This window comes from Drosophila nasuta, chromosome 2L, assembly GCF_023558535.2.
Source record: "Drosophila nasuta strain 15112-1781.00 chromosome 2L, ASM2355853v1, whole genome shotgun sequence".
In the NCBI taxonomy this organism is placed as follows: domain Eukaryota; kingdom Metazoa; phylum Arthropoda; class Insecta; order Diptera; family Drosophilidae; genus Drosophila; species Drosophila nasuta.
In genome coordinates this window covers 23,987,492-24,002,150 of record NC_083455.1, presented here as the reverse complement: position 1 = coordinate 24,002,150, position 14,659 = coordinate 23,987,492, and the positions used below count along the sequence as shown (strand labels likewise).

Here is a 14,659-nt window from a genome sequence, read left to right as displayed (position 1 = left end):
AAAAAAAAAAAAAAACCCGAGGAGCCAATGAATTGCTAAAAATAAAATCGAATTCGAAGCGAAGTGAATACGTGTGAGTGTGTGTGAGTATGAGTGAGTGCACTCATGAATGCCCAGGCATAATCATAATGATTTAGGAGCACAGCTGTGTTAGCGGCTTTACCTGGATTTTCATATGCCAATTTATGTCTGCCATCAAAATTGGACAGCGAAAAACTTTTTTGTGGTTAACTCAGGCGATGAAAGTGGTGATGAAAACGGAAAGCTAAATAATTATTTTTAGTATAGATAACTTAGAAGTTTGTGCTTAAAATAGTTTAGGTAAAACTCTTATTAAAATGTAAAGTAACTAGCTAAACGTTGAAATAAATTTAATAGAAATAATATGGTATTTAAATGAGTCTTAGAGCCTGTCCATACATTACTTAAAATCAAGAAAAACCTGATTTAGTTATTCAAGAGTTTTTCCAGAACTTTTTAGATAATTTAAAACAATTTTAATAACATTCAGTTGGTTTATACATTTATTGAACAGAAGAATTGTACAAAATGTTATAACATTTTAAAGATGTGTTTTTAAGACTTTAAATATATAATATTTTATAAAGAATCTGAGATAGAAACTAAATTAATAAAAGAGACTAGAAATTTTTAAAATGTTTATTAAAGTTTTTACCGAAACATTAAATAAAGTTTTTGAGTATCTAGGTACATTATTTTTCCCATCTTCCCCTTCTATAAAAGGCACCTTCAACTTCTTTTCACACTCGCACTTTAATCAGTTGTAATTAGTATTACAAATTTTGACTTGGTTTCATTAACAAAATTACAAAACGATTACAGATTATAATATTAAGAACTTGTGTCGCATTAAACACTAAATTAAGCCATAGATTTGTCACTGGGTTCCTCATCGGAAAACGGAAAGCTGTTCTTAGTCTGTTGACTATTCCTGCTATCCCGGGTGCTCCTGATAGTCCCGGTGATCTTGCTGTTCCCACTGATCTGACTGTTCCGGTTAGTCTCGCTGTTCCCTTTGCTGACATTACTGAACCGGCTGCTCGATCGACTGACATCGTCGCGACTGTAGACCGAGTGAATGGAATATCTTTGGCGTGCATCCGCTAAACGCTTCTCCACCGATCGTCGCTTATAGCGATGCACAACTCCTTCCCGGACGAAACGTCCGTCATCATTTAACCGCATGGCATCTGGATGACGTCGCATCCAGGTGCGCGGCAGTTGGGGATTGAAGGGTTCATGGGTCAAAATCGGCACCTGAGCACCGTAATAGAAACGAGGAAGCACCGTCGGTTCCTCGACATCGATGTGCAATGTCCCCGGCTTGTGGGGAGCTGCGTGTTTTCTTTTCGGAACTTTTCGCGTCTTTTCGATCAAATGATTGTAGTTCCGGGACAATTCTTGCGTCATCCGCTTCATGTACTCTACTTCCCCCTTGACAGCCATTTTAAGATTCAATTCACGCATTGCATCGAGCATTTCCTCAAGATTGTTCTGGAGTCCAGTTTGTTGCTTCACCGACAACACGAGACGTTTTAATTCACGACTTCGCGCTGTGCACAAATTATCAGAAAGCAATCGATAAAGGGCTTTGGTAACCTGTCGCTCTTCTTCACTCCGTTCGTGTCCCTGCAAAGAACCCCAATTCAAGACTGTCACCTCCGACTTGATAATATCATCGACCACCTCTTGCGATGGTTTATAGCACCACATTTGACTCAGGTGCTTTGTATATCTGTCCCAATTACCACATAACAACGACTGCGATCGACAGCCACCAAGTTGATACCGCTCGCTGAGCTGAAAACGCCTCCGAATGCCATTGGCTCGAGCTAGGGAATCGGGTCCGATTCCTGCACGCTGGGAAATCTTTTCGGAACGCGCGGGTTTCGCTGCCTTTTCGATTGGGAGCGGCTTAGGGAATTCCTCCCTTGACTTGTCCTGCCGCAGCAGCTGCTGCATCATTCCGAGCAGCTTCTGCAACACGTCCGGGTGAAAGGGATTCCGCACATTGCCATTGCAATCGAAAATTCCCGCATAATAATCGCAGATGTTCACCTGCGAGAACGGAACGCGGCTCAAGTTCCACGCATGTCCTCGAGGATTCAGTATCCTGGCGAAATTCTGCAGCGTCAGCGTGTACAGAAACTCAAACACAATGTCCGCGTGGAGTCCTAGAACCCTGCCCAGTGCCAGGATAATGTTCCGATTCGTCGCATACCAAAAATCCTTGTGAGATTTCCCGCTGAATCTTGATTTTAGTTTCGTTGGCATTTCATTGCGCCATTTCCATTTGGTTCGCTCAGAGATGTTTAATACATTTTTGACTACGCCAGGGTTGCAACCTCTGATGCTGCTCCCAGGGTTGCCACTGCATTGGGCAGCTGTCAACCGCTGAAAGCATTTGCACAGATTGTTACCCAGACTGTTGCCACCTTTGCTGATGAAACACATTTTCCTAATTCTGCTAAAATGAAACCAGTTTTTTCCTATCACTTTGACAGTTCCCAAAAATATTACTTGATTTGTTAAGGTGTTTATACTATATATATATTTACAAATAGTCCTAAAAAAAAATTAATTTATTACGATTAATTACAAAAAATTATTTATTTATAGGCTAAATTCTTAAATTTAAATTTTAGAGAGCAAAAATATGGTATTCCTTTATAATAATTATAATAATATTTTCCAACGGAATCAAACAATATTTATAATAATAATATATTCGAAAGTTTTAACTTAAAATTTGTAGAATGAAAAAATACGGTATTCTATTGTAATAATAACAAATTTCAACGTAATTAAAAAAATATTTTATCATAGGATAGTTGAGTTTTATGTTTTAGTTAAATTTTTATCACAAAGAAAAACATTACTTCAAAAGCTATTGCTAACTTTTCAATATTCTACAAAATTAAGATTTTTCGAAAAATTACATATTAAAAAGATAAAGATATATCGATTTTATTATTATTAATTTATTATCTTAAAAATTTGTGTTACTTTTAATAATGATAATAAAACCAAATAAATACTATTTTTAATATAATCTCCAAAAATATTCTTTGAACCATAATTTTTGTTATTTAGTTTTCAAAAACTTTGAAATATTCCAGTTAACTTTAATTAATTAACTTCGTATTTAAATTATTCGACGTAGATCTTTCATTTTGATACTCTCTCTTTCTATATCAGAATACTAAAAATGTTCTTAGAAGTTAGAATAATTCAAAAATAAATTATATTTCAGTGTATCACTATTTTAACTATGTGTGCTTTATTGCATGTTCATTTTACTCAGCAATTTAAGTTCACATTCCTAATTTATATTTTAGATATCAAATTGTAAATCAATAATCAAATTCCGAATTCTTTACATTCCGCGTAAATAACTTCTACTTAAATCGATAATTATCGACGCTCTTCGATTGACAATTGTCAATTATGCAAATGAAAACGGTAAAGCGACAACTGCAGAAAAAAAACACACACACACACATAACAAAACGACAAGTGAAGAGTGCAACAATAAAACATGTCAAAAGATGAGACTCATCGTGTGAGTGTGGGGGAGGGGTGAACATTGTCTGTCAGTATGTGAGTGTGTGTGTGTGTTTGCAGTAGCTACAACAAAAACAATTAACGCACACAACAAGACAAAGCAGCGCAGGCAGCAAAGCAAAAACAAAACAGCAAAAAAAAACGTAACAAGCCGTACAAGTAGCAGAGCTCATTGGGCGAGCAAGCGAGATGCCATGAGGCGCTGCGCAGGCAAGTGCGAGCAGCACAGCTTGACAGCAGTCAAGCAAAAGGGGAACACAAATAAAACACACACACACAGAGAGCGCAACAAGAGAGAGAGCGAGCGCGAGCGGGAGAGCGTAAATCTGCTAGCAGGGGTAACGTGCTGGGGAAGTGAATGAAACATGGCAATGAAACAGCGCGCAGCGTCTGCAAAAGGGGAATGTGAGAGAGACTGTGAGAGCGAGAGAGTGCCAATTGGCATACGCTCACGCTGAGAGCAGTGTGCAGCGCAGCGAGAGCGTCAGACAACGTGTTGTTATTGTTGGCGCTCTTCTCACAAACAAATACAGACGCGCTGCATGTGCAAACTTTGCCGGCAAACGCTGGCAGCGACGCCAACAGCGACTGCAGCAGCGCCGGCGACCTCCAAGCGCTTCACCCCGCTACACAGTCAACAAACTGTTAGAGTGGGCATTTGTTTGTGTAATGCGGCTAATAAGAAAGAGTTGTACAGCGTGGGTATTACAAAGCTAATTGGCAAGTGTTAAGTTTGCACAATTCCAATAAGCATATAGATAGTCTTGCTTTCTAGTTAGACTCCACTTGGCATTGTTGCTAAACAGCTGTCTCGCTTTCGCACAAGCATCTGCTTGATCTCTTCGCGCCTAACTAGATGCTTATTGGATCTCAAGCGTTTTTATCGATAGATCACAGCTAATTATCGAATCGCTCATATTATTTAAGCAGCTGTCGAATTGTTATGCACTTTGATCTACAGAATTATGATTCGCGCATGATTAACACCTTCTGATTGGCAGCATCACACACTATCCAATTGGTTTCTGGTTGGATTCGTCAGTTCTCACCTTAGTTCAATAGAGTTGCGAGTTCAAAGGGCGCCGCCGCCGAACAAAACAAACAAATAAACAAATTGAGAGCAGATATATTAAATACTGAACAATTGAAACAATTCAGTTGAGTTCATAAGCAACAGGTTCGTCAGCCGACTCCGTTTGAAGTCCACACAGAGGAAGCCGCCTTTAATCTTGGCCAGCATCTCGATTTCCAATTGGTCCAATTGAAAGATACTTCCGCAGTCGGCGCCTTTGATGCTTTCTTTTCACTTTGTGGGTGGCAACAACCACCCAACCAACAAATTCTAGCCCACTCAGTGGCGCCCTCTGGCGGCCGATTGCCACACATATTTATCACGCTAATTTTTAATATTTTATTGACTTCTCACTCGCTCTCTTTCTCTCTCTCCCTCTTTTTCTCTTTTTCGATGTTTTCGAGTACCCTTTGAACTTGTTGCTTCTTCCTCTTCAAAAATATTCAGATCGTAAATTCCATAAAATTATGCGTAAATAAAGTCCACTTTTGATCTCGCCGATAATTCGAAATGTTTTCAATATTATTCAGTCAATATTTAGCAGGCAGTTTTCCATCATCTTTTTGTTGCCATTGTTCTTTGTCGGAAAAGAAATAAGCTATTAACTGAGTGCAATTTCCTCCAGTTTCGTTTGGTTGAAAACATTTTTTGAAGAAATATTTGAGAAAAATTTAAGAAATTTTATAAATAGATTATGAAATATTCTAGCAAAATACATAGAAATTGTCTATAATTCTTGTAATTTATTTTTGTATTTAGCAAGAAATGTTCTCAAGATAATAATTATTTAGGAAGAAAATATATTTTTATTTGATTTAAAACTAGATTAAAATACTAAATTTTTAGTTCATTCAAATATATAAAACTTAAAAAATTTGGCTAAATCAAATAAAAAAATTAGAATCCATTTTATAGGAAAAACAAATGTTGAAATGTGATTTTAAAATAAATTAAAATATGTTTTCTTCTTATAAAAAATATGATATTTTTTTCGATTGAGCAAAATTTTTTAAAATTATATTTATTTCTATTATAAATTTGTGTTTTGTTTTATTTAAGCATTTTTTGATTATTTTTTTCAGAAGTATTTTTGAATTATTTTTTTTTTTTTAACTAAAAATATACCAATTAGTATATTATTTTATATTACATAGCTAGCTCAAATTTCATAGTAAAGCACAAGTTCTAAAATCGATAATTCTGAAAAGATTTTTTTATCTAGACTTTAGTTGTTTCGTTGATATTATGATAAGATTTTTGGTCTCTAAAATTAAAAGATTTTATTTTTATTAATAAGAACTTAAGTCCTATATCAAATATTATTGAAATCAAGATATGTTTTCTAACTTTAATTTTTTCATGTTCTTGCCGCACTTTTTAGACCAAAATTCGCAAAATCTTGATTTTAGAACTTCTTTTCTTTTGTGAAGTATAGATATTATATTTTTTTTTTAAATAATTTTATTGGCTAATGATAATTAATAAGGAATAATAAAGTTGTATAATATTACTTAGATACCTTATTTAATATGTAATTATATTATTATTATCTATTGATATTTATTATTTATTATCTATTTAACTTTTGTTGTACAACTTTCCTTGATTATTCTTAGTTTATTTTTTGATATTCTAGACCTTGAAATATATGTAAAAATATTCCACTTTTAATTCTAAACCTTGAAAGAGTTGTCAAATTATTCCACCTTCAATATTCCCAGCACATTCATGTTGTCGGATTCTTTTAACCTTTCCCATTCCGATTAATTCCGTAAAATTAGAAATTAAATAGCAATAGTCTAAAGTCATAGAATGGCGTCGTATCTGAAGGACTTTGAGATGCAGTCGCGTGAACAATATCATCAACAATTTTTGGGCGGCTACAACGAAGAGTTCTTTCAGCGACAACAACAACAGCAACAACAACAGCAAAGAGTATCGATGTCTGATATCGGCACAGAGACCGATAGACTGAGCAAGAAGAAGAAAAACGTGAAGAAGAACAAGAAAATGGAAATGCATGAGAATTTCTTCTGGATTTCAGTGAGCGGATATCACTTGGATCACGTGGGACTCGTCTATAGTTTCTTTGTGGATATCGGACAAGTGATCGATAGAATATTCACTGAATCAAATTTCATGTATCTGAAGTATGCAAACATCACGGATTGTGAAATAGCTCTGAGCTACGATGGCCAGAAAATTGGCTACGCTGGCGATATTTTGGTTCGTGTGCGTCCCGAAAATCCCATGATCGATTACAAGTTGCACACAGTTATCGAAGAAGAAGAGGAGCAAGAGACGGAGACGGAAGAAGAGCAAGCTAAAGCTGAAGAAGTGGCTCAAGTGATTGATCAATCGGTTTCCATATGTGTAATCGAAGTGGAGAAACCGCAGCAAGTGCAACAAACGCTTACTATCGACAAAGTAGTTTCGATAGTACCGATAACACCGAAAACTGCGCGTAAAGCCCGCAAAACAGGTTTTCTTCAGTGGCTCAAGCAAAAAGTCTCCTACATATTTTACTATTATTAAGTTTACTTTATTTTGTATTCATATTTTTTTGGGGTAGCGTGTTTAGTTTGTCGATTAGAGTAGCTATCGATTAGTTATCGAATAAAATGAAAATTCACAACGAGGCAGCAAAATCGCATTGTTTCTATAGAATTTGTAATTACAATAAATCAATTTTATTATCAATTTATCAAATGCTTATTATCGATGCAGTAGTTTCGATAGTATCGATAACATCGATAACTGCGCGTAAAGCCCGCAAAACAGGTTTTCTTGAGTAGTTCGAGCAAAAAGTCTACATATTAAACTATTATTAAGTTTACTTTATTTTGTATTCATTTCTGGGGAGTTTAATTTGTCGAGTAGAGTAGCTATCGATTAGTTATCGAATTAAATGGAAATTTACAACGAAGCACGAGGCAACAAAATCGCATTATTCTATAGAATTTGTAAATACAATAAATCAATTTGAATAAAAGTAATTTTTCAAATGCATACTATCGATGCAGTAGTTTCGATAGTACCGATAACATCGATAAGTGCACGTTAAGCCCGCAAAACTGGTTTTATTTAGTGACTCAATCAAAAAGTCTTCTACATATTTTACTATTATTAAGTTTACTTTATTTTTGGGGAATTTAATTTGTGGAGTAGAGTATCTATCGATTAGTTATCGAATTAAATGAAAATTCAGAACGAAGCACGAGGCAACAAAATCGCATTGTTCTATAGAATTTGTAATTACAATAAATCAATTTGAATAAAATGTAATTTTTCAATTTTATCAAATTGTCATTATGCGTAATTAATTCCTATGCACAAATGCGTTTTACTGCGATAGCAAACGAAGAGAGGGAGGTGGGCTGGTGTGGGCGTGGCAACTAATCGGACATTTGTTTTGTCAAAAATAATGCTGCTTAATTATTATATTTGTAATTTATTTGCGCCCAACGCTTATCGGATCCAAAATGCTAAAAAGAGTCGCCAAACGCAATTGCGAATTTTTGGGTTGGAGTTGGAGTTTGGAGTTTGGAGTTGGAGTCGAGAGTCGGCTTTAATGCCGCATTAATCCCGCACAAAATGCATCAGGCAGCAGCAACAACAACAACAACAACAACAGCAACAATTATACTAACAACAACAATGAATAAAATAGAAATGACAGTAACAAACAACAAAAGCAATTCAAATGCAGCCCATAGAATGCATAATTAATTTTTATTTTGATGACAACGTCAACGGCACAACGCACAATGCACACACACACACACACACACAGTCAAATGACACATACACATATTCATACACAACACTCACACACTCAATCATTCAGTCAGCTTTTGAGTGCACCACAATTATTTTGGATTGCATAACTCTCGTCTGCATTTGACTCGACAGAAAGAACAAGCCAAGAAAATCAATAGCACCAATCAACCAAGTACTATATAGAACTATATAGAACAATCTGCTTACCATATGTTTTATAAGTTACACTTTACGGCTGAAAGTTTAAAGGAAAAAGTAACAAATAATGCTTGACAATGAAGTGAATAATTCATTTAAATAACAAGTAACTTTTTAAGCTCTTTAATAGCGTTGAAAAAGAAATTAAAAGAACAAAAATTTCAAAATAGAAAGGTTAAAAGAACAGTAAAAGAAAATACTATAAAGATTTCGGAGGCTATATTTGGTATATTATAACATAACTACATTCAAAATATACCATCGAGTGCAAAATATACTAAATTTCCATTCAATGCAACTAAGAAGGTGTTTTTTTATCAAATTTTTTTAGGAATCATTTACCGAAAAAATAAAATTATTTAAGATCAATTTTAAATCTTTTAACATTTATATAATCCTTGACAATTGAGTGAATAATTCATTTGAATAATGAACAACTTTTTAAGCTCTATATTAGCGTTGAAAAATAAATTCAAAGAATAAAAATTTCAAAGTAGAAAGTTTAAAGGAACAGTAAAAGAAAATACTAAAATGATTCTGGAGGCTATGTTTGGTATATTATAACATAACTACATTCAAAATATACCATCGAGTGCAAAATATACTAAATTTCCCATTAAAAGTAACTAAGAAGGGGTTTTTTTTTTTATCAAATTTTGTATACTATACATATTATTGTATTTACCAAGAAAAAAAATTATTTAAGATGAATTTTTAATCTTTTAACATTTATATATATTTTATATAATATTATAATTTTTTTTAAATTTTAAAAATACTAAAACTTAAAAAGGACATTTAAAAGTTTAGGAATCAGCTTTGTAGCAACATTATAATGTGATAAACAAGTATTTAAACAGTTAGATAACGATATAATATATTGACCGGGAAAAAAGAGAAAACTGAGAAGTGAGTGTGAAGTGAGATTGAGTGGGGTGAAGAAGAAGGGAGACAGACATAGAAGGGTGCGAAAAAAAGAGAAGAGAAGCCAGGATGACAGGTTGAACACAAATTAACCTCATTTGACAAAACAAAGCGAATAGCATTCAAATGGATAATTTGTTAAATAAATTGTGCGATTTTTATGAATGCATTAAATATTTGTTGTTGTCAATGTGTTGTTGTTGTTGTTATTGTTGATATCTCGTTGTTGTTTTTGCAATTGTTGTAAACTCGTTATTTGCATTCGATAAATAACATAAAATTATATTTCTTTTGTTTGCTTTACATAGTTTTGATACACTAAAAAAGTGATGAGTAACATGAAAAATTAAAAAAGTTTAATTCACAATAAATTTGAAATGTATTTAAAACTGTTTTATTATTGTTAATATAATTTAACTTAAGATAGTACTTAAATTTAAATTTAAAATATTAGCTAGTGTATTAAAACTTCGTTTATTTAATTTGTTTAGCATTTTTTGTTGGCTTTATTAGATGGTTAGAGGTGAGATTTTCGTTAACAGATACAAATCCGTTTTATTTGTTTTTTTGTATTTAGTTTTTGTTCGCTGCTTTGTTTTGTTTTGTTTCTCGACGCAATTTTGTTTAATTTTTATGGTTAGCATACTATTTGGTTACTGGCTTCAAATATAACGCGGCTGTCACCAATTACTAAGACCCCCTACTTCCCTTTTCCACTGGAAAGCATCGCTGATTTCCGTATGAGGGCGGCTGCAAATCCTCTGAAATTATTGCGTTCATTAAATTTTAAACAAAGGTGATTAGATTTTATAATTCAAATGAACACACACACACTCGCACATTTGTTGTACAGTTGTGCTTATTATTTATTTAGAACAATTGCACAAAGTATTTTTCGTATCGCATTTAGTTGTTCCCTTATTTATTAGTTGTTAGCCAACCAAAAAATATAATGCATTTTATTTGTTGTCATATCGTTGCGTGGGATCAACTATTTCAATTGTTTCCATTTTTGTTGTTGTTGTTGTTGGCCAAAAAATTTAATTCATTTATTTTTCGGCAATTTTTCCTTTAGTTCTTTATAATTGTCAATTTTAATTAATTTCCCCATAAAGGTCTAACTACAGTGTAGAGCAGTAATACGTGGGTCGTCGCATTATCTAATATTCTCACACTCACAAAGTATTATGTTATTCAATTATTTAATACCAGCATAATTTTAATTAATTTTCTATTTAATCTCTGCATCGATATTATTTCGCCTCAAAAAGCGAGCAATTTTTGCTGGGCTTAATACGACACTGTAAACTAATTAGAATTTCCCCCTTACCATTTCCTTTCGCTTGTTGTTGGGACATTTCCTTATGATCAAAGCATTTAACAGCTGTAGTCTCTATACTTCTAACATGGCTCTGTTAAATCACACGGACATACTTACATACATGGCTATGGCTACGAACTTAACAGCTGTAAACGCTGTATTCTTAACAGGCTGCCACTGCAGTGCACTGCTTGACTCAAAGGCCAAACATAAACATACCAGCAAACATACGAACGAATATATATTTACGTACACCAAACTCTAAGCTCGAGCCAACAAACAACAACAGCCATACATACACAGTGTGTATTACACACATATGTTACATACACACACCAAGTTCGAAACTCCAACAACAAGTGCATTTATATGCGTGTGTTCTTTTGCCTTACTTTTACCTACAACTTACATATGTACGTAATGTGTGTAAGAAGAAAGGCACAGATAGAAAGCTCGCCTCTTGCTGTAGCATAGCTTAAGTGCTTGCGAAAAAAGCTTTCGATCAGTTTGTTTCTATTGTGAAAAGTAAAAGTGAAGTGTTAAATTGTGTTAAAAATGTATTATTTTGTGCTCGTTTAATACAAATACATAGTTAATCATTGTGCGTGCAACTAAAGTGTAATGTGAAGAACTTTGCATCAATTGAATTAGTCAAAGCGTAATTAATTACAGCATGTTAGCATTTGCTTGAGCAAAAACAATGTGAGTACAGCTTATTTCTTTGTATGTACGTTTGTAACATATGTATGTTTGTACGCTTGGATATTACTGCAGGCAAATGCTATGCTCCCTTTTATGTACGTATGTTTGTAAGCTGGCATGTTACTACAGGCAATGCAATGCAGAAAATAAGTAAACAGTAAGAGAGGGTAAGAGATCTGTAAGGGCTCAACATTATTGAGAGCGCTTCTCTTCATGTTTTATATGTATGTGCCTTTGTGTCGCTTAGAAATCTTTTTACAGCAGTGATGTGCCTGTCATATGAAAATAATTTCGGCATGGCAATTTTGGTACAAAATGTGTGCCATTTTCAATAAGAATGTACCAATCAACACAAGAGAGTACAAAAAATGTCCCAGTCTTAGTAAAAATGTACCAAATGTGTCAACTTGAGGCTTTTATGTAAATACTTTGTGTGGGTCATAAAATTTGCGTAGATCTAACTGCTTGCGATATCATTATGAATACATATATTAAGAAATACCAAATTAAATTTTAATATTATTTTCTTATACATCGAATTTTTCTGAAATATCTTTCAAATTGAATGTGTAAAAAAATGTATAAATATGAATATAAATTTCCCCAAAAGAATATTTCAACTGAACAAAGTTCGCTGGCTGTATTTCACTGCAATATTATGCTTTTTTGTGATCTACTACAAAATATATGTTTATGTTATCAAGGATACTAGCGAGAGGTTTTTCAAGAAGGATCATTTTGTGAATACTAAGGGTTGTCAAGTATCGGCTTTCAATCCATTTTCAAGAAAAGTTTTGGCGCACACAAGCAAACTGAAACCGTATAAATGTACCCAAAAGAAACTGTTATTAGCGCAGACAATAAATGGTAGCAATTTCTTAGTGCTACCGATGAAGAGAAAAAGCATATTTCGAATTTATAGAGTGAAGGAAATATCCGATATAAAGTGTGAATACAATGTTATAAAAAGAATTACTGATAAATTAAATAAATATAGCAAGAAGAAGACTTTTTCATTGAGCAAGAGAAGAAGACAAATCGAAGTGAAAAGTGGAGCGACAATCATAAGAACTAAATGTTTTGGGCTTCAGAAAGAAATACTTTATCACGATGTACATTTCTTTATGCCTCCTTTAGGCAAAAAAACAAAACAAACGAGCCGAAAAAAGCGACTTTCTGTGCTTATACTTGGCATCGATTCCATTTCGCATCTGCATTTTATAAGATCGATGCCTTTATTACGCACTTATATCAAATTATTGCCACATGTGGAATTCTGGGGTTATAATCGAGTGGGTGACAATTCCTATCCCAATCTGATGCCTTTCTTTAGCGGCTTGAATACCACCGAATTGGAAAAGGATTGTTATAATGATGAAAAGAATTTCGACAAGTGTCCACTGCTCTTTCAGCACTTTAAATCTTTTGGTTATACTACGAGCTTTGGTGAAGATACTTATATCGGTGGCACGTTTAATTATCAAAAGGGAGGATTTGAAAAGATTCCCACAGACTTTTATTTGCGACCTGTGATGGTGGAAATTCATCGTCATACAACCTACGAACTTGAGAGAGAACAGAGCATCAATTGCAGTGGAGATCGCAAGTACTCCGATGTTCTGTATGAATTCATTAGGAAACTCGTGCCACACTTGCAACAATCGCCGCACTTTTCCTTCTTTTGGCAAACACAGGGAGTGCATGATTATTTCAATTATTCCCCTCTTGTGGATAAGGATTACTTTCGCTTATTGAGACTCTTTGAAACGGAGAATATTTTAAGCTCAACGCTTGTGTTGCTTATGTCCGATCATGGCTTGAGATACGGAGATTTTCGGACAACTTATCAGGGAATGCTCGAGGAATCGCAACCGCTTTTGATAGCAATTTATCCTGAGTGGTTGGCAACTGATTATCCTTTAGCCTTGTCTAATCTAAAAAAGAATTCCCATAGTCTCATCACAACTTATGATTTGCATGCCACACTCAAGGATTTAACGAACTTGAATTTACTAAGCAATGAAAATGTAAAAAATCGAACAACTTTGTTGCAACAACTTGGGTCGAATATCCCTCGAGGTATTAGTTTATTTCTTCCGATACCAGAGATCAGAAATTGTCACTTGGCCAGCATTCCAGCTCAGTTTTGCCTCTGTCACAAGTTGCATCAGATTTCCTCTAGAGATAAAAGATCCGAGCGAGCTGCTCGCTTTATGGTTGATAACATAAATATTAGATTGAGTAATTATTCACTATGTCCACAATTGATGCTCGAAGAGGTGCAGGATACTTATCTTATCAAGCAGGATAACGATCAGCAGAGCTTTGGCGTCAAGGTGCGTCTGAAAACAATGCCAGGCGGAGGTTTGTTCGAAGGTACAGCTGTATTTTTTGGGGATTCTTTAACACTCAATGGTCCTGTGCTGCGCATCAACAAATATGGCAATCAATCTCGATGTGTGCAGAACTATAAAATTGAAATGTATTGTCATTGCTCGCTGCATTAAACAATTTGATAGTTTAGTACAAACAATTTGTTGATATGTTTGTTTTTCTTCCTAGACTTTGATGGAAATGAAGTGCTCCATAATTATTGTTTTTGAATTCAGTATTTCGTATCATTCATAATTAGGGAGCTTAAGGATTCTTACGCTGTCTCAATCAAACAATTCTATAAGCTTTAATTATAAGTTTTATTTAATTTTCAATAGTAGTAATTTCATTTTATTTTATTTTACTTTTTCAAGTTTAAATTACGACCTCTCTCTTAATAAATATCATCGATAACATATATCATCCTTATATGCGTCTGTCTTTCTGTCTGTCTTTCTGTCCGTCTGTTTGTCCGTCCGTAAAGATATAGCTGTAATCAAGGCTGTTTTAAATTTTCAATTAAATGAGTTTACTAAATATGGCTCTAGGTATATTTTAGTATTTTTGCGGTATATTATTTGGTATATTTTAAAAATAATACCGCACTTACTCTAAATTGTTCCATCTTGCATACCACAATACTTAAATTTTTACTTCATTTAAACCAAAAACTTAAATTCAAATTTCTTAAAGATTTGAATTTT

At 33.9% G+C, this 14,659-nt stretch overlaps 3 protein-coding genes across 3 annotated transcripts; 2 read left to right on the top strand and 1 right to left on the bottom strand.

The window, feature by feature from the left end:
* Positions 1-761: 761 nt before the first annotated feature.
* On the bottom strand, positions 762-2,535 carry LOC132798827 (uncharacterized). Its single transcript, XM_060810812.1, has one exon. It carries the CDS (start codon positions 2,473-2,475, stop codon positions 883-885), a length of 1,593 nt encoding a protein of 530 aa, XP_060666795.1. The 5' UTR covers positions 2,476-2,535; the 3' UTR covers positions 762-882.
* A 3,810-nt stretch (positions 2,536-6,345) lies between these two features.
* Positions 6,346-7,295, top strand: LOC132792958 (uncharacterized). Its single transcript, XM_060802502.1, has one exon. It carries the CDS (start codon positions 6,470-6,472, stop codon positions 7,190-7,192), a length of 723 nt encoding a protein of 240 aa, XP_060658485.1. The 5' UTR covers positions 6,346-6,469; the 3' UTR covers positions 7,193-7,295.
* Positions 7,296-12,090: 4,795 nt separating this feature from the next.
* Positions 12,091-14,098, top strand: LOC132798770 (uncharacterized). The gene has a single exon (XM_060810742.1). It carries the CDS (start codon positions 12,170-12,172, stop codon positions 14,087-14,089), a length of 1,920 nt encoding a protein of 639 aa, XP_060666725.1. The 5' UTR covers positions 12,091-12,169; the 3' UTR covers positions 14,090-14,098.
* The last annotated feature ends 561 nt before the right edge of the window (positions 14,099-14,659 follow it).

Coding starts and splice junctions, on each gene's coding strand:
- LOC132798827 (XM_060810812.1), bottom strand. CDS start 2,475: ATGTGTTTCATCAGCAAAGGTGGCAACAGTCTGGGTAACAATCTGTGC.
- LOC132798770 (XM_060810742.1), top strand. CDS start 12,170: ATGAATATAAATTTCCCCAAAAGAATATTTCAACTGAACAAAGTTCGC.
- LOC132792958 (XM_060802502.1), top strand. CDS start 6,470: ATGGCGTCGTATCTGAAGGACTTTGAGATGCAGTCGCGTGAACAATAT.